This window comes from Babylonia areolata, chromosome 4 (genome assembly GCF_041734735.1).
Source record: "Babylonia areolata isolate BAREFJ2019XMU chromosome 4, ASM4173473v1, whole genome shotgun sequence".
Lineage (NCBI taxonomy): Eukaryota > Metazoa > Mollusca > Gastropoda > Neogastropoda > Buccinidae > Babylonia > Babylonia areolata.
Genome location: NC_134879.1, coordinates 54,310,081 through 54,333,355, shown reverse-complemented (window position 1 = coordinate 54,333,355; position 23,275 = coordinate 54,310,081). Strand labels below are relative to the sequence as shown.

The 23,275-nt window shown below is 43.7% G+C and overlaps 2 protein-coding genes across 4 annotated transcripts in view; both read right to left on the bottom strand.

Moving 5' to 3' along the window:
• LOC143281746 (HHIP-like protein 1) overlaps positions 1-12,678 on the bottom strand; it is a 24,347-nt gene extending 11,669 nt beyond the window's left edge. Inside the window, exons 1-5 of the mRNA XM_076587024.1 lie at positions 12,027-12,678; positions 7,011-7,210; positions 5,308-5,399; positions 3,646-3,848; positions 2,725-2,868 (exon numbers count right to left, since the gene is read on the bottom strand). Of these exons, the coding sequence (XP_076443139.1) occupies positions 2,725-2,868; positions 3,646-3,848; positions 5,308-5,399; positions 7,011-7,210; positions 12,027-12,327 (940 nt within the window). The 5' untranslated portion in view covers positions 12,328-12,678. The remainder of the gene's footprint in view (positions 1-2,724; positions 2,869-3,645; positions 3,849-5,307; positions 5,400-7,010; positions 7,211-12,026) is intronic.
• A 5,905-nt stretch (positions 12,679-18,583) lies between these two features.
• Positions 18,584-23,275, bottom strand: part of LOC143281745 (HHIP-like protein 1) — a 29,029-nt gene continuing 24,337 nt past the window's right edge. For 2 of the 3 annotated variants that reach the window (XM_076587021.1, XM_076587022.1), the window contains 2 exons: positions 22,354-22,435; positions 18,584-19,178 (listed from right to left, as the gene is read on the bottom strand). In XM_076587021.1, the coding sequence (XP_076443136.1) occupies positions 19,142-19,178; positions 22,354-22,435 (119 nt within the window). In that variant the 3' untranslated portion in view covers positions 18,584-19,141. The remainder of the gene's footprint in view (positions 19,179-22,353; positions 22,436-23,275) is intronic. The other variant, XM_076587023.1, reaches the window with a different exon arrangement.

Sequence of the window (23,275 nt, the reverse complement as noted above, 5' to 3'; positions counted from 1 at the left end):
ATGTGTCATGTGGGTGTGTGCATGTTGTTCCTGTTGTTGTTGGTGGTGGTGGCGGTCGTGTGGTGTGTGTGTGTGTGTGTGTGTTTGTCTCTGTGTGTATGTGTGCCGACAGACAGACAGAGACACAGAGAAAGTGTTAACACAAGTATTTGTTTTATTCTCTCTCTCTTTCTCTCTCTCTCTCTCTTTCTCTCTTTTATTGTGTCTATTTATTTGTTCGTCTGACTATCTATCTGTCTGTTTGTCTCTTTCCAATTGTGCGTGATTTCATTCACTTTTGTCGCATCCCTCTCCCCCCCCCCTACCTCCCGCAAACAACCCCCACCCTATTTTCACCTTTTCTCGCAGCTATTGACTGACTGGTGTATATTTTAACTGCGACACTAAAACCTGTAATTAGACCTGTAAAATTCGAAATGTGCCATAGCTTCGTAAGTAGTCTTGATCAAAAGGTCAAGGATACAATAGGAATCACTGCAATCAGTCCGGCTGGGAAGACGATAATTTCTCTGAATGTTCTGGAATGACCTTGGATAGTACACAAACATTCGATGGTGTTTTGACAATTTTTTATGTAAAACTTCGATGCGGTTCTAGACGAATGTTTAGAAGATTTCGACCGATTAATGGCGAATGTAAATTCGAATTCGATGCAGTTTAGACTAGTATGTGTAAATTTTTGATCTAATACTAATAGGAATAGAAGTTCGATACCATTGGGTAACCAATGTAAACATCGAAAGACATGTTGTCTTCTTTGGTAAATTATTGTCATGGTTTTTTTTTTTGTGTGTGTTTTTTTTTTCGGGTTTATTATCGTAAAAAGTGGAAGGTTTTATTCACTGAACCGTGAAATGCATGCTGAAAATATGCTGAACGGTCGTTTCCACTAGCCAAGAACGTTAATTTTTTGACAGTGATTCACTCCTCGTTTAGAGTTGTAACGAAATATCAGCGCCATTTTTATTCTCAAATGCTTATATGCATACATTGTATTATTATACTATATATCAGAAAGGGACGCATCCATAACACCAAACCCTGATAAACAGAACACACATTTTCTTCTTCCATGTTTGCGGTGGCATTTAAAACGTTCACTTACGTCTATTGCAAGTGGACTTAAATGTTTATAACCGTTTTTACTTTCCAGTTCAGACAGCCGTACTCCAATTTCCGGAGGAGAACACAAATCAGTTCTGCTATTCATAGAAATTATGGACACCCAACAAATAATGCAGAAAAGTGCAACATGACAATGGCATACTAATGCAACGGCGGTTATATAGATGTGTGTCAGACGTGTGCGCCGCAACTGTATGAAATATGGCCTACTCCTATCTCTTATTTACGTAATGAATTACCCTGGCTTAACCCACAGCTAGTTTCCAGCCTTGACGAAAGCTATAAATATCATTTGCTTCCAAAGTGTTATATCGCTCCGAACGGGCTGTACACATCTTGGGGATGTGTTTGTGTTTGCACTCGTAATCTGTGTAAAATACAGGCGACACTTTTTGTTCAAACAATAAAAAGGATCCGGGAACAATAGTCTTCAAAACCCGAGATAAGAGTGGTGTGGTGGTCTAGTTGTTACGCGTCCGCCAAGGAAGCGAGAGAATCTGACCGCACTGGGTGGGATACCATACTCGCCATTATTTTGAATGTGTGCAGTAAGGTTGTGGGTGTAAGACAGGACAGTTTGTGTGATTTGTACAATGTCAGAGTTCGACAGAAATCCACAAGCATTTCAAGTGACAACGGCCATACGCTGCCAAATAATGGTCAACTCCCACCTTCAGGCAAACGTTTCTGTGTTTCGAAAATTAAAACAAACAGAACCAAATGCAGCTTTATTTCAATGTCAATCCAGCTATTAAATAACAGTAATTAACAATCAGATGTGTGACTGAAAATGAATGCCAGAGTATATCTGCGTGGTATATGACATCTTACCTCAAAGTACTATAAATTGCACCCTTCTATTATATGTCTATGTCAACTTTTAGTATACTGTTATGTCTAACCTTTAACTGTGATTATTACTGCATGTGTGTATGGCTGTGATAGTGTATGTATGATTTACTTTTTAAGGGTTTCTATTGTTGTTGCCTACTGTGATTATTGATTGTAATAATGGTTAGCCCTAGGTTTACATCTTAATATGGTTTATCTACATACATGCTGAATGTCTGTAATTTTCTTGTGTTCTTTTTCTGTTTTATACCACATATGAATTTCTCTTGTTGAGATAATAAAGTATTCTGTATTCTCCTCCTCCACTACACATTGAGTGGTGGTCTTGACACTAGTAGTTCGGATGAGACGATAAACCGAATTCCCGTGAGCAGCATGCGCTTAGCGCACGTAAAAGAACAAACGGCAACAAAAGGGTTGTCCCAGGCAAAATTATGTACAAAAAATTCCACTTTGACAGGAGAACAAACTCACCTGAAGGCAGAAAAAAAGGTGCCGCCGTGCTGTAGCGACATGCTCTCCCTGGGGAGAGCAGTTCTGAGTTTCACACAGAGAATTTTGTTTTTGATTTGTAGCAAAAAACAATACAATAGAATGCAACACATTCATTCGTCTGAAAATAGTCCTCAAAACTGAGACAAGCGTAAATGTGTCCTTATCTGAAAATCCCCCCCCCCCCCCCACCCCAACCCCACCCACCCCTAAAACAACAACAAAAACAACTGTTACGAGTGCATGTGCACCAACCTATCTGAGAGCAGTTGTTGACGACGGGACTGTAACAGTAGTCTCCCTCTTTGAAGTTCCAACCATAGTTATATCCCTTGGAGACGATGTTGATTTCCTCAAAACGGTCGGAGCCGGTGTCACCGCAAAATATAGCCCCCGTTCCTGACACCAGGCAGAACAAACAGACAACTGTGTGAATTCCACAACACTGCACTGGTTAGCATGAGTGCAATATAATTACAATAATTTGTTAAGATGTCATAGGGAAGGCAGTCAGAGGGCAGATGTGGAGAGATGGAGGGAAGGAGGCAGAGAAAGTGAGTGAGAGAGAGAGACAGAGACAGAGAGAGACAGAGAGAGAGAGAGAGAGAGAGAGAGAGAGAGAGATGGAGGGGGAAAGAGAGATGGGGGTAGAAAAATAGAGAGGGGAGAGAGGGAAGGAGGGCCAGAGAGAGAGAGAGACAGACAGACAGAGACAGACAGACAGAGACAGAGACAGAGAGTTAGAGAGAAGGTAGGGGCAGAGTGTGAGACATGGATGGACAAACACCACTCTCACATCCCGACAGACAGACACGCATCGTGGGGGATGATTCCAGAAAAACTATGCGGGAGATTGGGAAGCAAAGTAAATCAATCAATCAATCAATCAATCAATCAATCAATCAATCAACACACACACACACACACACACACACATATATATATATATATACACATAATATATATACATACATTCATATAAATGTTAAAAAAAAAAAATCCATTTACCACATGGACGACGACGACGATGATGATGAAGATGATGGGGTTGATATTACTAATTTTACTGCTGCAATAAAATCAGCAAAGAGAGAGAGAAAAAAAGAGAAGAAAACAAAAGACAGGTAAAGAAAGAAAGAAACAAAGAAAGAAAGAAAGAAGACTGACAACCCCTACCCCCTCTACGGGCTCTGTCCTGGCTGCACCTCCAGGGGTTGAAGAAGCCGAGGGCGAAGATCTCTGGGCGGGCAGGGGGCTGGTGGTGGAGGAAGGGGTTGGAGGAGGGGACGTCATACACGTAGGCCCTGGCCGAGCCGCCGGCACCCTGGAAACCCTGTCTGTCCACATCCACACGGAGAGCCTTGCCCAGGAACGACTGCCTGTTGCGGGGAAGGGGAAAGGAGGGGGGCGGGGGTTGAGGGGATAGACAGACAGGTTGATGAGTTGGCTGGATTGTTTGTTGTAGTTAAATAGCCAATTTAACAACTATCTGTACGTCCACACTGAAAGCCTTGCCCAGGAACGACTGCCTCTTGGGGTGGGAGGTTTGGGGGGGGTGGGGGTGGGGGAGGGGGGGTGCGGAGGTGAAGTTGAGGAGATAGACAGCTAGGCTGATGAGTTGGCTGGATAGCTCGGGATTTGAAAATTTATAACAAAAACAGATACATACATACCTTACATCATAACAGTTTGTAAAGAAAAAACAAAAACAAAAAGTTGGCTGGATAGTTAGTTGTGGTTAATCAGCTAGTTAACAACTATCTGTTCACGTATACACGGAAAGAACTGCCGGGAGAGACTGGCTGTTTGGGTTGGGGAGGGAGGGAGGGGGAGGGACAGATAGGTAAGTTGATGGGTTGGCTGGATAGTTGTAGTTAATCAGCTAGTTAACAACTATCTGTTCACGTACACACGGAAAGAACTGCCCAGGAGAGACTGGCTGTGATGATGGATAGTTACTTGCCTGTTGTTGGGGGTGGGGGGGGATAAATAGATAGACTGGTGGTGGGTTGGTCATTTAGTGGGCTGGCTGAATAGTGACTGCTCATTGGTTCGTTAACTCTCTCCATACGAACGGCGAAAGAGACGACGTTAACAGCGTTTCACCCCAATTACCACCATCAAAATATTGCAAGCGGAAGGCTTTTATACTGAAGAAGTGAATGTTGACAAAGAATACCACAATTCTGACGACGGAAGCTAAAGGTTGGGTCATTGAGACACCCACTGGACATCCGAGGTGTCTGTGTAGAGGAGAAGACAGGACTGGCCGTACTGAGTGAGTTAAAGTACTGTCTGTCCACGTCCACACGAACAGCCTTGCATTGGAACGATCAGGAATAACTGACTGTATGGCGGGATTCGATGTAAAGACTGATGGGTTGTTTGGTGGGTTTGGTTGGCTGATTGGTTGGTTGGTTGGAGTAGAGTGATGGCCTGGAGGTAACGCGTCCGCCTAGGAAGCGAGATAATCTGAGCGCGCTGGTTCGAATCACGGCTCAGCCGCCGATATTTTCCCCCCCTCCACTAGACCCTGAGTGGTGGTCTGGACGCTAGTCATTCGGATGTGACGATAAACCGAGGTCCAGTGTGATAGCATGCACTTAGCGCACGTAAAAGAACTCACGGCAACAAAAACGTTGTTCTTTGCAAAATTCTGTAGAAAAATGCACTTCGATTTATTCATTCATTCATTCAAATCAAATTTTCATCTATCTCTATCTTGCTTACACAACCAACCAACCACACAAGGGCCAGACAAACCAAATCAAAGCAGACACAAAATCAAACAAACCAAGCAAAATCGAACCCTGTCAAATCGACAAACAGGAAACTCACAAGTCCTGTGCATGTTCCAAAGACTCATTATAGTTGTGTCCGGCGCCGTCCCCAGTGAAGATGTACAGATAGCCGTCATCCCCAAACAGAAGCTGAAAGCAAATCATATCACTCTGTTTATCGCCCAGCCGACCGTCAAGTGCCATTTCAGGGCTGACTATACGTCAGTTCTTACAATGTTGTGTGTGTGTGTGTGTGTGTGTGTGTGTGTGTGTGTGTGTGTGTGTGTGTGTGTGTGTGTGTGTGTGTACAACCCAAACTAATGTTAAAAAGTCAATCAAGATATAAAAAAGACCCGGCGGTTCATCCGCGTCTCACTCAGTACGTGTACACAATCAAATCAGGACAAGAATGTTGAAGATAACGTTAAAAAAAAAAGTACACGCCCATTTCAGTCCAAGTAAAATTTGATTCTAGTTTAAAATGTTGATTTCATTCAGTAGAAGCTGAAGATCACAGCACTCGTCTTAACACACACACATACACACACACGCGCGCGCGCGCGCGCGCGCACACACACACACACACACACACAAACACTCACACACCCCAAGTCTGTCTTATTTTGTTAGCTCGTTTATACATGTATTGTTTAAGAATTGTTATTGAATTAAATGTTTTAGGTTATGGTGGTATTTCTTTTATTTCATTCATTTTGCATTTATCTTCTTTAAAAAAAAAAAAAATCTTTCAACATGTATATTACACCATACTGTATCTAGTCAACAATTCAAATAACACACATTTGCTCTACACTCTACCTTTACACCCTTCCAAGCTCAGAACAGATTAAACCCTGATAACACAAAGTTTTCATTAACTTCACTTTTATATTTCTGATTGTATATTCATTCACACAATCTCATGTTTCTATCACTCTTCCTTCCGCATTATCACATCCCATTTCCATATCCTTACATAGCATCATTCACACATGACGTACATCAATAATGATGGAACGTCGGTATACAACAGACGTGCTACTGATTATTCATGATGTCGTAAACGATGAGAAACAAATCCTAGGCCATCCAGCAGTGGGATATTCCCTTGTACACAGCACAGTCACTGACCTCCACTTCACATCTCGCGCTGCTGTGCTCTTCAGCCAATGACGGACGGACGGAAAACGTTAATGTCCGTGGTAAGTGTGAATGCATCCTGGGTTAATTAAGAATCCGCATAGGTCACGGCAGCGTGGCATAATTATTTTGACAACTCAGCAGAACACACCATATCACACGTACACACACTGCGACCGCCACCACCACCACCCTCACGCCAAACGACATGCTCGATGCTGCATGATATTTGCATGGCAAGCAACGATAGCAACAATAGGGAACGCAACAGCATGAATTAAAGCAAGCTGATAAATCTGTCAATTTAGTTTTGTTTGTTTGTTTGTTTGTTTGATATTGCGTGGCTTGTCACGTGTTGATTTCTGCCTTTCGTACATTCGAGCATGATTTATCTCATCTGTTCATACGATCATAGATGGCCATTACAAAGCTTGTCCAGCAAGCTCATTATCACACACACACACACACACACACACACACACACAGATAGATAGACAGATAGACAGATAAAGCTATTCTGATGTTACTTCATTGAACCAATATTTGTCTAAACAAAACCGAAGTAAGGTGTGTTCCTGACGAACACGTGAAACTGATCCCTTCAGGGCAAATGTCACCGACCTGACCCCCATTGGCTCTGGCTGTCGGCTGCTCCACGTGCAGGAGCTGTCGCTCTGACGTCACATCCACCACGTCATCGTAGGCCTGGAACTCGCTGACGACAACACGATCTGTCCCAGCGACAGTGGTGACGTAATAAACGAAGACGCGGCCTCTGCGCGTGTGGTTGTAGTGTGGGTGAAGGACCAGGCTTAGGAGACCTGTACCAGGGTTTATTTCGTTATTTTACTTTTAAAAAATCATTTAATCCATTACGGTAATAGGCAACAGTAGTAGTAGTAGTAGTAATATCGACCTTGTTATCCGTGCCTTTTGAAATGTTTGTTTTTCTTTCATATATTCATTTATTTTTTTTATTCATTTATTTTGTCATTTTTTCTGTTCATTTATTTATTTATTTATCTACTAATCTATTCATTTGTCTGTTCATTCATTCATTGTTTCATTCAACATGATTTTCAGCACAAGCCACAGTTACAGTAATAACCTTCATAATTCACCCACATGGAGTGTGGTTACTGTGCATACAATTATCAAATTCATTTATTTACTTGTTTATTATCATAAGATCATAATCAGGAGAGCAATAAGTAGTATGTATGAACACAATCATTATCACCACGACCTTCACTATCAATAGCAGCATTAGGAACAGTTACAGCAGTGTACTAACTGCAGTCGTCGTGTTTGATGACTAGAATAGGTAATCCATTTTTCAACGGAACTTCAATACTGTGATGCTTTGCGATAGGCGCGCGCCGTGTGTGTGTGTATGTGTGTGCGTGCGTGCGCGCGCGCGCCCGCGTGTGTGTGTGTGTGTGTGTGTGTGTCTGTTCGACTCTGTGTGTGTGTGTGTGTGTGTGTGTGTGTGTGTGTGTGTGTGTGTGTGTGTGTGTGTGTGTGTGTGTGTGTGTGCGCGCGCACGTCTGTGTGTGTGTGTGTGTGTGTGTACGTCTGTGTGTGTGTGTGTGTGTGTGTGTGTGTGTGTGTGTGACAGGGATGCGAAGTGACACGTACGTAAATACTCCCGGATACTACTCGCATGCACAGACACAGACACAGACACCGACACCGACACCCAGACTCACACAGATTATGTACATGCGGGACACGCTACATAGGCCATGGCATAATGTCTCAAACTTAAACTGACTGTCGCAACACTCTCGTCATCCGCATCCATCGGAAAAAAAAGAAAAAAGAGTTCCTAATTCTGAAATTTGTAACGCCCCCTGTTGTTGTGACTATATAAGCCTTTGGTGAACTTGAAACCTTATACAATCCCTGAATTATAATGTGTTTTAAACATCCGTGTTGAACAAACGGGATACATATAAACAGTACAACAGCTGTCAGAGAATTGTCTGTGTCGAGTACAAAATTTGTTCATGCGTATCCCTGTGCTCTGTTATTGGTGTGTTTCCTCGCTACGGTTTGTTGAATGCTGTCAGGTTTAGGTCGTTTTTCCTTGAATCCAGTTGGCTTGTCAATGGGCTGTCATCATGCAGGTGTATTCCCTATTATAGTTTACATACTGTTTTCTCTCTCTTCCTCCCTTCTCTCGTGGGTATGCCGGTGGTATCTGTCGGTTACATTTTTGGCTCACTTGTGTAAACAAAGTGAGTCTATGTTTTAACCCGATGTTCGGTTGTATGTCTGTGTGTGTGTGTGTGTCCGTGGTAAACTTTAACATTGATATTTTCTCTACAAATACTTTGTCAGTTGACACCAAATTAGGCATAAAAATAGGAAAAATTCAGTTCTTTCTAGTCATCTTGTTTAAAACAATATTGCACCTCTGGGATGGACACACACACAAAAAAAAGAATGAAGCCTAATTATATGCAAACTGCATTTACTGTTATATTTATATTTTTTGTATTTGGCACTTTGATCTGATATTCTGACCCAACAACAAGAGCAGTCATTATTATCATTTTTTGTTCAAACAGGAACTTCTTTTGCTAAGCATGGAAGTTTTATTTATTTTTTTGCTAACGTTTTTGGTGCAGATAATAAAAAAGGGAAATTACTCTGTAATTAATGCTAGGGGACTTAATTCGAATCTAGTTAGGACTTTTTTTTTTCTTTTTTTTTTAAAGCGAAGCTTTATTATAACAAATACAGAACACATTTTAACAATTAGATTTTTTTTAAGTGTATCACAAGTGAGTCTTGAAGGCCTTGCCTCTCTTGTTTTTTTTTGTGTTTTTTTTTTCACTCTGGAAATGCTGCGTTAGGCGTTTCCTCCGCCTCTTTTGTATCCCCCGTTTTTGTGTGTGTGTGTGTGTGTGTGTGTGTGTTTTATTGGGGGGGGGTGGGGGGGTGGGGGGAGTGTGTGGGAGGGGTGGGAGGGCGGAGGGGTGGGGGTGGGGGTTCTGCTCTCCATTTCTGCCTTCGATACCCAAGTGGACCATTAGCCCAGTGGAAGAGAGCCCGACTTTGAAACGAGAGTCCCTGGTTGGTTTCCCGCGAGGGCACAGATTTGGTTTTTTTTAAAATCCCCTTTGACCAGACCTTGAGTGGTGGGCTGTGAGATAGTTTTTGGTTGAGACAATAAACCGATGTCCCATGTGCCGCATGCGTTTACGCGCACGTAAAATAACCATTGGCTACAAGAGGATCGTATCTGTTGGAATTATGCAGAAAAAAATAGCTTTGACTGAAAGAAAAAAGCAACAACAGCACTTAGTTGAAGTCCGTGGGGTTATTTGTCTGAACATCTTACTTACCTAGTTGTATGCTAGCTGATGGGAAGCGCAAACGCGAATGGTTTGCATTATGTGTCTTTGTCTTACACAGAGTAATAATACTTATTTATTGTTTAATCCCCACCCCTCTCTCTCTCTTGCTGTTAAGATGACACATTTTTTCGTATCATGGTAAACTGTACATTAAACTGTGGAGGTGCATTTATGTATGTATGTTTATATATCTGTGTGCATTTATAATATGTGTGTGTGTGTGTGTGTGTGTGTTAATATATATATATATATATATATATATATATATATATATCATATAGTGTGTGTGTGTGTGTGTGTGTGTGTGTGTGTGTGTGTGTGTTATGCGTTTGACTATCAGAAATGGTTATATGTTTATGCATGGACATGTGCCCTGTTTGCCTTCAGGGCGGGATGTTTAAAAAAGCATCTGGATCTATTCCACTTCCTCATAAAAGAACATTCAAGTAAAAATTCAGTTCAATTCTCTCTGTCTGTCTCTCTGTCTCTGTCTCTGTCTCCCTCTTTCTCTATTTCTAAGATCTTAATCCTCAATCAGATATCGTTTTTATGTTTTGAGTCTCTCTCTCTCTCTCATTTTCCTGAATGTATTTTGTAATGTGTTGGGTTTTATGACGTATTCGAAAACGTTTGATGTTGTGAATGGTCTGTCCTTTCAGACTGGAGATATGGGTTTTTGATTACACCCCCTTTCTCAGCTCTCCCCCACCCCCTCCTGTGCGTTTAGCCCTGATACAGCCTTCACGGTTGGTTGATCTGTACACAACATGAATTAAACCGAAGTGAACGGAACACACAGGATCTTTTTTCTCTCTTTTTCTTTTCGTAATGTGTGAATATGTATTGTAAACGCGGAATACAAACCACGTAGAAATGTTTATATATATATATATATGTCCAAAAAGGAAAGCGTTAGGAGAGAGAGAGAGGGAGAGAGAGAGAGGGGGGAGACAGAGAGGGAGAGAGAGAGAGGGAAAGAGAGGGAGGGAGAGAGAGAGGGCAAGAGAGAGACAGAGAGGGAGAGAGAGAGGGAGAGAGAGAGGGAGAGAGAGTGAGGGGGGGGGGGGGGGAGAAAGATGCAGTTATTTTGTAGCTGGTGATAGGCTGTTTGTTCCACAACACACTGAGTGTACAGGGACTGTGGACTGACAGAAACACTCTCATTCGCTTGGCAATGCCTGTTTGGGCGACAGATGAACGCTGAAACGCTAACGAAACACCAGTTCTCAAAAAGTTTGGTAACATATCGACTGAACGTCAAGCAGATCATTCGGATACTCTCTCTCTTTAATTGAAAAGTTGTTAATTTTAATAACCCTTTTTTACCTGTCGAGTTTGTTCGACTGTTAGCACACTGGGCCCCTGTGTTGAACATGCAGTGTGCACGATGGATATCTATTGTCATTACTATTATCTTTACTGTTGATGTTATTATTATCATTATGATGCTGATGGTGCTGGTGACAATATGTAGCCGTGTACCCGAGTGGTATTATTATATTATGAAAGGAGTACTGCTACAAAAGTGGCGTCGCCGACAGGATTTTGATCCTTGAAAATATCCTTACGACAGGATATTGATCACAGTATAGATCCAGATTATTCCCTTTAATGTTTCAATTCTTTCATCCAAATTCTATCCATCCCTAAACCACAGCCCTTTACCACCAAGTGTACTTTTTTCACAACTTCGCGCTGTGAGTCAGGATGTGTTAATTCCCTAAAAATCTCTTATGAAAATTAAAGCCCCTTGCCAGTGTACGCTATCACATATAGTCATCGTGGCAGGCAAGAGTGGAATGGACCCCGCCTTCCTATGCCAAGCCCCAGACAGAATGTATGCCTCTGTAGATTCTCTGCCTCGATGGCCGCCGGTAAAAGATTATGGGACATTTAATCTTTAACACTAATGGAAATGGGAGAAGGTTATTTCACCTTGCATCAGTGACAGCCGCTACAATGTATCACTGCCAGGTATAACAAGTCCACGCAACCGTAATGCTATGTAGGCCAAGGTCACATACTTGGTACTGTATGTGTATCGACATGGCAAAGATTTTGACAGGATAGTCGCATGGCTTGGTGCTATGTTGCATGGCATGACGCTTATTCTGTTCACATTCCTTAACTAAGCGCGTGTGTAAAAGTTTATTTGACTGGTTCAGTGTGTGGATTGTGTGCTGGGTGTGAACGTGATTTGACTCAAGTCTTGAATGGGCCCTGTCTTGCAATACCTGTGTGAGGACTGGCGTACTGGCCTCTGTGCACTCACCTCTCTGTTCTCCAGGCCGGTCACTGGTGGTCACCCGATCAGTGATGTTCAAAAACACCGCCTCTCTCTCCTTGTTCTCGGCAAGAAAGGCGCGAACAAGCCCTCTCTGTTCCACGACCAAAGTCAGCCTCGGTGAGGAAGCATTACGACCCGTGACGACATATTCCACGGGGTTGTGCAGTTTATCCACCTCTTTCTTCAAACACAAACACGGTGACGTCACGTCGTCTGCTGTTGAGATGCGATTCGACACTAACAACACAGTTATGGTTAAGAGAACACTCGAAACTAGTTCAGACATTTCTTCTTCTTTTTGCCTTCTTTCTTTCTTTCTTTCTTTCTTTTCTTTTTTACACTCTAAGATAGCCAATTCCCCCCTTACTTGCCTTGCTTTACGCTTGATTATTCCCCCTTGGTCGTCAATGCGAAGTTTCAGACAGGAAAACGAGACACTAAAAAACGACGAGTCGTGAAACTTGAAGCGTTGGCCTACTTGTCTACAGTTAAACGGCTTGAAAAGCAGACGACGTGGCGCGATTCGAAAATGGAGACGACGACAGTTAAGGTGAAGGGCTTCCTGTGAAGAGCGATGCAGCGGGCGCGTGCGAGTGGTGTTCTCTCGTTCCTTGTGGCCGGAACCTTTTTCCTTTCCTTTGGTGGTGACGAGACCACGCAATCAATGTTGTCGCCTGGGGAAGCCAGACTGAAGTCCGGGGTCAGCGGCGTTACTATGGTCACCTGTTGTTGGAAATCCGCTTGAGTGGGCGAGGTGTGTGTGTGTGTGTGTGTGTGTGTGTGTGTGTGTGTGTGTGTGTGTGTGTGTGCGTGCGCGCGCGCCCATGTTTGTGTGTGTGTGTGTGTGTGTGTTTGTGTGTGACACTCACAGTCATGGCCAACCACCCACTCACCCACCACACAACTGTTGGACTTCCTTACACCCATCCACGTCTCTCTCTCTTTCTGTCTGTCTGTCTGTCTGTCTGTCTGTCTGTCTCTCTCTCTCTCTCTCTCTCTCTCTCTCTCTCTCTGTGATAAATATCTTCCCATTAGTTGTTGTGAGTGTTCCTCCACTTTCACTTTTTCCATCTCCCGCCTTCACACACACACACACACACACACACACACACACACACACACACACAATGATAACACCACCTCACCCCGCCCCACACCCCAATAAAAAGGAAATGTTTGAGACTATAATACCGTAATATAAATCAGAACTGTTAACAGGCAACAGATGCTGAGCTTAGGTGAAAACAAAGCAGGAAGCTTTTTTCCTTTGACAGGCAAGTCGATCAAAGGGAGACATGATTAATTGCATATGACACCTGTTCACTCACAAAAGGAGAATCCCACGTACAAAATCATTGGAATGTATGTTGTTGCCATGGGAACGAGCGACAGCAAGATCAGCGCAGATGGGCGGACCGTACGTTGCATGTTTGTGTATGGTTGGGAGGTGGAGGTGGGGTGGATGGGCAGGGAGTAAGTGAGTGGGGGGTGGGGGGGTGCGCGCTTGAGTGCGCGCGCGCGCGCGTGTGTGTTTGTGTGCACGTGCGCGCACCCCAAAACAGAAATTGTTACCAGTGCCGGTTGGGGGAAAACAGGAACAAGTGTAGGGAGCAGTGATGCTGCGGATGAACGGCCCATGGTGTCAATTCAGCCCAAGGACATGCTGTCAAAAATACATTTTCTTGGTATCGACAACTGGGATGTTTATTATCCACTGAATAAATTTTCAGACCCATTACAGCAGCCAGCGCTTGGTCAAGTGAACAAATAAAGTAGACAAGAAAATGTTTACGGCAACCTGATCTTCTTCTTCGTTCGTGGGCTGCAACTCCTACGTTCACTCGTATGTACACGAATGGGCTTTTACGTGCATGACCGTTTTTACCCCGCCATGTTTTTTTGATCAGGCTACCTAATCAGAAAACACCCTTCCCCGTTCAATTTGAAAACCTTTTTTAATTTCTTTTTTTTAAGGAACAGTTGTTGTTTATCAGATCTCTCTCTCTCTCTCTCTCTCTCTCTCTCTCTCTCTCTCTCTCTCACACACACACACACACACACACACACACACACACACACTTGTATTTGTATTTCTTTTTATCACGACAGATTTTTCTGTGTGAAATTCGGGCTGCTCTCCCCAGGGAGAGCGCGTCACCACACTACAGCGCCACCCCCACCCCACCCCCACCCCCATTCTTTTTTTTTTTTTCCTGCGTGCAGTTTTATTTGTTTTGCTATCGAAGTGGATTTTTCTACAGTATTTTGCCAGGAACAACCCTTTTGTTGCCGTGGGTTCTTTTACGTGCGCGAAGTGCATGCTGCACACGGGACCTAGCTTTATCGTCTCATCCGAATGACTCATCCGAATCCACATATACACTGGGGACATGATCGTATTTATTACAAAAAAAGTTGTATAAGTTTACTCTTTTACTCTCAGTAAAGATCCTTTTGACTTGAAACACTCAAACATGCACACGTAGACACATATACACATACACACGCACAAGTTGGTCATATGCCCAAGTTGTTCAACCTCCAACTGCTGTCGAGCATTTTTGATAGTGGTCAACAAAACACCTTCCACCCATCTACGAATATCCTGCATAGAATCCACCCAAACTCCTTAATGAAACAGACTAGGAGTGTGAAATAACACAAAGAAAGAAGGAGAGAAAGAAAATAAAGGACAAAATCATTGTTCGACATGCGCAGAAGTGAAACTTAAAGCAAGTAATGTTGGTGAAAGAAGTATGTGCGTTGAGTGAAATGGGTGTTTCTTTTCTAAATGAATATTCATAATGATTTACGCTTTCTTTTTTCTTTTTCTTTTTTTATGTGTCGTGTTTTGTCCATATTGTTCCCCCCTCCCCTTCCCAATTGTGTATTTCACAAAATACTCTGTTTATATGTTGCATCTTTTTTTCTTTTCCTTTTGCATTGTTTTTTTCCATATCGTTCCCGCTCCCCTTCCCATATGATTATGTATTTACGTTAAATTTCGATGTGTTACCAAATTGGATATATTTTTTTTAAGTTAAAAAGAAAAGAAAATGAAAATAAAGGACTGTTGCCAACTGAAAAACAAACAAACCCAACAACAACAAACAGGCAAAACTGCGGGAAGACACACGGGCAGGCAGAGAGAGACACAGGCAGGTAGAAAGTCAGGGGGACAGACAGGAAGACAGACAGGGAGACAGACAGGCAGGCAGGCAGGCAGGCAGACAGACAGACAGGGAGACAGACAGGGAGACAGACAGGGAGACAGACAGGCAGGCAGGCAGGCAGGCAGACAGACAGACAGGGAGACAGACAGGCAGGCAAGCAGGGAGACAGACAGACAGGCAGACAGACAGGGAGAAAGACAGGCAGGCAGACAGACAGACAGGGAGACAGGGAGACAGACAGGGAGATAGGCAGGCAGACAGACAGGGAGACAGACAGGCAGACAGACAGACAGGGAGACAGACAGGGAGATAGGCAGGCAGACAGACATGCAGGCAGACAGGGAGATAGGCAGGCAGACAGACAGACAGGCAGGGAGACAGACAAACAGACAGGCAGACAGGGAGACAGGGAGACAGACAGGCAGACAGACAGACAGACAGGGAGACAGACAGACAGGCAGGGAGACAGACAGGGAGACAGACAGACAGGCAGGGAGACAGACAGACAGGCAGGGAGACAGACAGGGAGACAGACAGACAGGCAGGGAGACAGACAGTGAGACAGACAGACAGGCAGGGAGACAGACAGACAGGCAGGGAGACAGACAGGGAGACAGACAGACAGGCAGGGAGACAGACAAACAGACAGGCAGACAGGGAGACAGACAGACAGGCAGGGAGACAGACAGACAGGCAGGGAGACAGACAAACAGACAGGCAGACAGGGAGACAGACAGGGAGACAGACAGACATGGAGACAGACAAACAGACAGGCAGACAGGGAGACAGGGAGACAGACAGGGAGACAGACAGACATGGAGACAGACATGGAGACAGACAGACAGACATGGAGACAGACATGGAGACAGACAAACAGACAGGCAGACAGGGAGACAGGGAGACAGACAGGGAGACAGACAGACAGGCAGGGAGACAGACAGGCAGGGAGACAGACAGACATGGAGACAGACAAACAGACAGGCAGACAGGGAGACAGGGAGACAGACAGGGAGACCTACAGGCAGGCAGGGAGACAGAGGCAGTGAGGAGTGGAGGCGGGTGGAGATTTAAGAGCCGCAGTGGAGATCGATACATTTTGCGGCTGCTGTGGGGAGAGCGGAGGCGGCGAACTCTTCTTGATGTTGTTTGCCGATCCACTCTGGTGGTGTTTGGCTGGCCTGGTCTGGTCAGCGGCAGGCACCAAGCACGCCGGGCTGATAACTCTTCTCCCTGCGTCTTGGTTATGAGGCTTGTGTGTGTGTGTGTGTGTGTGTGTTTGTGTGTGTTTGTGTGTGTGTGTGTGTGTGTGTGTGTGTGTGTGTGTGTGTGTGTATGTGTTTGTGTGTGAGTTTGTGTGTGTGTGTGTGTGTGTGTGTGTGTGTGTGTTTGTGAGTGTGTGTGTGTGTGTGTGTGTGTGTGTGTGTGTGTGTGTGTGTGTGTGTGTGTGTGTGAGTGTGTGTATGTGTTTGTGTGTTTGTGTGTGAGTGTGTGTGTGTGTATGTGTGTGTGTGTGTGTGTGTGTGTGTGTGTGTGTGTTTGTGTGTGTGTGTGTGTGTGTGTGTGTGTGTGTGTGTGTGTGTGTGTGTGTGTGTGTGTGTGTGTGTGTGTCTTAGGGGGCCCTGGTGGGCTAGGAGTGGGGGCTGTGTGTCTTCTCCTTTCTTGGCCCCAGCCATCTCATGTTTTGGGTTAATATGTTTCTGTGTCTTGGACATGGTATCGTCTTCTCATGTTTTGGGCAGTAATTTTCTTGCGTCTTTGATCTTTTTAGAAGTCTTCTCAATGCGTGTTTGCCATTGGTCTTTTCATGTCTTGGTTATAATATCCTGTGTCTTGGACATTGGTCTTCATTGGTCTTCTGATGTGTTGGCTATAATTCTTCTCCTTTGACATATGTCTTCTCCTGTCTCGGCTATATAATTCTTCTCATGCATTGGCCATGTGTCTTCTCATGTCGTGGCTATTATCTCTCTGTGCCTTGGCCATATGTCTTCTCATGTCGTGGCTATCATCTCTGTGTGCCTTGGACATAAATCTTCTCCTGTCTTTACTGCAGTCTTCTCATGCCTTTTAACATCCAGTGTCTTGGACATAAGTCTTCTTATGTGTGGCTATAATTCTTCTCCTTGGACATATGTCTTCTCATGTCTTGGCTATCATTTTTCTGTGTCTTTGCCGTATGTCTTCTTCATGTCTTTACTACAGTCTTCTCATGTCTTTGGTGTGGGTTTAATTCCTCATGTATTGGCTGTAAGTCTTTCCATGTCTTGACTGTAAGTCTTCTCATATCGTCGCGAATTTCCGGACTGGGTAGTGTAATCTTCTGTGTCCTGCATACAGGCCTGTCTACAGAGAAAGATCCGGCGCTGGTGGCTCAACTTGGGCTTCTGCACTGGGAAGTTACTTCATATATATTTCCTTTGTTCTTTCTCATTCATGTTCAGATGTAGTTTATCACTTTTGAGAGAACATTTTCCAAGGGAAAGATCGAACATGATGGTTGTAACCAGTATTTAGATAACTGTTGGTTTTTGTGCTCCCGAATTTGGGACATTTGGTTTTCTACATTAGATGAGGATGATGATGATGCTGATTTGGCGCGCGGGGGGTCTATTTAGTTTTGGGACTACTTGGCAATGCTATACTCTCATAACATATCCCGGTGTCAACCAGGCTGAGAGATATAAGACACCTGCAGTGTTGGTCAGGAGATTTGAGCAACAATCCCAAAGTTGCATCCGTGAAGTGGATTACCCATTGACTTTCCGGTAATCTGACCCACAGTATTGGTGAAAGGTTTGCTGATGGCTGGTTAAGCCAGTGCGCTTGCCGTGATTATTTATTTGAAAACAAATCTGAGAAATTTCTGTCACATTGCCATGATCTCTATGTAAAATGGAGGCATGGTTTTACGTCGTGTTGTTTTGTTTTGCTTTGTTTTGTTTTGTGTGGTGTGGTGTTGTGGCGTTGTGTGGTGTGGTCTGATGTTGTGTAGTGTGGTGTGGTGTGGTGTTGTGTGATGTGATGTGTTGTGGTGAGGTGTGGTGTGATCCGATGTGGTGTGGTGTGATGTGGTGTGGTGTGGTGTGTAGTGTGATGTGGTGTGATGTGGTGCTGTGTTTCGTGATGTTCTATGTTTTGCGTTGTTTCGTGATGTATCGTGTTTCGTGTTGTGCTTCGTGTTATATTGTGTCTCATGTGTTGCTTTCTAACATGATGCGTTGCACGCCAATGGAACGTGTTGCTTTTGCATTCTGTTGTGTCATTTGTTTTTATTTCACTGTATCTGATTTTATTGTACTGCATTGCATTTTTTCCGTACAATATTTCCCCCGATCACACAATCTTTCCACCATCTCATGCTGTTCTCAATGATTGTTTTATTCAGCCTCCACTCACATTAAAAAAAAGCAACCTACAATCACACAGAGACATATATATACTCACGCAGAAACGAAAAGGCCAAAAACCAAATAATCAAATAAACAATCTTTAAAAAAAATGGCGTCAGATTGTGAAGACAAGTTCTCTCAATAAAAAGCACCCTAAATTTTCAGACAGAGAAAGCTGTTGTGACTTTAAATTAATTTAACTAATGCAACAGAACGCAACGCAACGCATTGCTACACAGCACAACACAGCACAAGGCAGTCACCATTCTGTTCATGCCGATTTTGTTTTTCCAAAGCCTACAACCATCGAAGTACAAAATGGAAAGCTAAGAAGCTGAACTGACATCACCACATGATACTGGAACGACGTCCTGTCAACCAATGACTTTTCCAAGCACCACAGCTCGATAAAAAAACCCAGAAGATAACAATAAAATAGAATAAATTAAAAAGAATAAAAATGGCAAGACACAAGGCATGTTCTCTCATTGATTGAACGCTTGTTCGCTGTCTGTCTTCTGCTGTCTGGGTCTCGTCTTCAACCATCAGACGTACATCCATCGCTTCGAACTGCGCTGCACGAATGAACACAGATCTCTCGTGACTGCAGTTGTTATGGAAATCATTGATGATGGTTATGAGTTACAGTGTTGATAGATAGTGATGGTGCGGCAGTAATATTAACAAGTTTAATAATACCACAACAACCACTTCTACTGATGGTGATGGCGGCTGTGGTACTGGTGGTGGTGGTGATGATGATGTTGATGCGTTCTGGCGTTCGCGACAAACCTACCCGTAGAGAGAGAGAGACAGAGACAGAGACAGACAGACAGACAAAGACAGAAAGAGAGAAACTGGACAGATCTCCCTTCTCACTCTTCTCGACTTGTCAGCCGCCTTTGACACAATAGACCATTCAATCCTTCTTTCCCGTCTTCATTTTACATTTGGTATCAACAGCACTGTTCTAAACTGGTTCAAATCTTATCTCACTGATCGATTCCAGTCTGTCATTGTTGATAATTTCCAGTCTGAACCCGTTAAAATTGAACATGGAGTCCCACAGGGATCTGTTTTAGGCCCAGTGCTCTTCACACTGTACACTGCTCCTCTCACTGAAATTATCAACCGCCATAATGTCAGTCATCATTCTTATGCTGATGACACTCAACTCCAGAAGAGTGATACACCTGAAAAACTGCCGTCGCTCTTGCAAGAAACATCCAACTGCTTCCTGGATATTCAAAATTGGATGACTCTCAATAAGTTACAACTGAATGCGGACAAAACTGAAGCAATGATCATAGGAACTAAACAAAAACTCTCTTCCATCACAACTGACACAATCGAACTTGGCAGTACATCCATCCCTCTTTCCAGTTCAGTCAGGAACCTCGGCGCTGTCCTTGACAACACACTGTCCATGCAAACATTAATCAGTCAGACATGGCAATCCTGCTACTGTCAATTGCGGCGCATCAGTTCCATCCGGAAATATCTATCCATTGACGCAACATCTAGACTTGTCGTTGCTCTCATTCTCTCTCGTCTTGACTACTGTAACTCTCTATTGTCTGGTTTGCCTGCTTCATCCATTCAGTCCCTTCAGCGCATACAAAACTCTGCTGCCCGACTCGTCCTCAGAAAGAAAAGATCTGAGCACATCACTCCTCTTTTGCAACATCTCCACTGGCTCCCTGTCTCACACCGAATAAAGTACAAGATCAACACTCTATGCTACAAATGTATTCACAAATCAGCCCCTTCCTATCTCTGTGGCTGCCTTCACCTCTACACTCCATCTCGCTCACTACGATCAGCTTCGGATCCACTCCATTTACGCATACCCAGATTCAAACTCTCGGCTGTTGGCCGCCGTTCTTTCTCTGTCTCTGGACCTTGCAATTGGAATGAACTTCCTCTTTCGCTTCGTCAGGTCCCCGCACTGAGCTCTTTCAAGTCTGGTCTTTAAAACCCACCTCTTCCTAAAATAGCCTCCATTCCCTGCCTCTTCCTTGTCTTCAGTTTCTTCAGTTTTAGAGTTATGCATGCGTGTGAATGACTGGTGCGAAAGCGCTTTGATTTGTCTCTGCACAAGATTCAGCGCTATATAAATACCATTATTATTATTATTACTTCGACTTTCGTCACTTCACCCGGGTCTGAATGGGTTCCTGACTTCGGTCTGGTGGAAAGCTGAGAATGAGAGGAATGGACCGGCCCGCCTTCCCTATGTCCAGCCTTACACACAGTGGATAGGATTCTTCTTCTTCTTCTTGAACTTCCTCTTTCGCTTCGTCAAGTCTCCACACTCAGCTCTTTCAAGTCTGGTCTTAAAACCCACCACTTCCCAAAATAGCCTCCCTTCCCTGCCTCTTCCTTGTCTTCAGTTTCTCCAGTTTTAGGGTTATGCGTGCGTGAGAATGACTGGTGCGAAAGTGCTTAGATTTGTCTATGCACAAGATTCAGCGCTATATAAATACCATTATTATTATTAAACTGAAACTGAAACTGAAAACTGTTTTAATGCCATTGACATTACAGTCCTATTGGCATGGGACACCTCATAATAATCGTTTAACAACACAAAAACAAACAAAACAAAAACAGCATGAATACATGAATCAAAATCGAGAGAGAAAGACAGAAGGGGAGGCGTGGGGGGGATGAGGGGGGGGGGGGGGGGAGACAGAGACAGACAGACAAAGAGACAAAGGCAGAGAAAGACAGGCACAGAGAGAGAACATTGCTTACACAGGTCGCTTCACCATGTCTTCCCTGAACTACCGTGTGTGTGTGTGTGTGTGTGTGTGTGTGTGAGTGAGTGTGTGTGTGTGCATGCGAACGCACGTGCGTGCGTCTGTGTGTTTCTGTGTTTTAGCCAGCAGCTTCCCACTGCTGTCATTTGGACGAATTAGTATATATATATATATGTGTGTGTGTGTGTGTGTGTGTGTGTGTGTGTGTGTGTGTGTGTGTGTGTGTGTGTGTGTGTGTGTGTGTTTGTGTGTGTGTGTGTGTGTGTGTAAAACGGAGAGGTGCGGAGGGAGATCGGGAAAAATGGGAGTTGGTGAGCTGGAAAACAATCGTTATAATTCTATATATATATATATATATATAAAAGAAAAAGAAAAAAAATCACATGAAAACAGAAGAAACAAACTCCCATGACAAGTAATCAAGCCAATTACCGTACACTATACACCGCCGAGATACCATCACCCGCCCTCCTCTCTCCCGCCCCCTCCTTCCCCCTCCTCCTACCCCTCTTCTCCTCCCGTGCCACACAGTGACATGACACACACTTTCATCGCAGCCTCCATACAACACGAGTCACAAGCACTTCCTACCACACACATTACTTCCGTGTGTGTGTGTGTGTGTGTGTGTGTGTGTGTGTGTGTGTGTGTGTGTGTGTGTGTGTGTGTGTGTGTGTGTGTGCTGCAGTGAAAAGTGACATTACAAAGCAAGAGAAAATAGAAAGAAAGAAAACGAAATACAGCCACATACATACAGACACAAACACAGACAGACACAGACACACACAGACAGAGATACACACACACACACACACACACACACACACACACACACACACACAGAGAGAGAGAGAGAGTACAATACAACTCAATCCAACCCAACCTAACCCAGGTACAACGCAAAAAATGCAATACAACGCAATGCAACGCAATGCAATTCAATACAATGCAATACAGTGCAATGCAACAATACAATACAATACAATACCTTCGGGGGTCCACTATTCTGTACACAGCGCCATCAGCAGTCATCGGCAGGCTGCTGTTACTGGTCAGGATGTACACCTCCCCTGTCACGTAACACGCACACACACACACACACACACACACACACACACACACACACACACACACACACACACACACAGAGAGAGAGAGAGAGAGAGAGAGAGAGAGAGAGAGAGAGACTCATCCATTTTAAAAGCATATAAGAAATTTACTCACAAAACTGAAGAAGAAAACACATACACAAGAAAAAAAAAAACTCCAATGAAATAAAAACACAAAAGGAAAAATCATATTGCTCATATAATTGTGACGTAATGAAATAGAGTAAATTAAAAAAAAATCAAGAAAAATCATCACATATGAGCAATCATTCGCCCACCCCTTGATCCATCATAACTGACATTTGGGTTGTCGTTCCACATAAAATATCAAAAGGCCTTGAGAATTTTACCTTTACAGTTAGCATGGCGTTAAGCGTTTTAATAAAAGTATTTTATTTGGCATTTCAATCTGTTGCCTTAAAGGTTAATCTCTCCAATTAGTACTGACTAAAGAAAAATTAGTTATTTATCTGATCCACCTCCTACACCCCATTCCCACCCCCCACCCCCTATTTCTCTGTCTCTGTCAATGTACCTATGTGTCTGTCTGTCTGTCTCCCTCTCTCTCCCCCTCTCTCCCTTCCCCCTCTCTCTTGGTTACAATCTGTCAGTCAACAGATCTTTGCTTTGTGTTATGAAACGGTATGGTTTGACAATGAACCAGCTCAGATGAATATGAGAAATACGTAAATACAATTCAGCTTCCCAAACAACAAGAACAAAACAGTTCCCAATGCTGGCCAATATTCTGCAAATGAGAAAGAGTCACTCAAAGCCCAATATCAGTGTGCGATGAGTGGG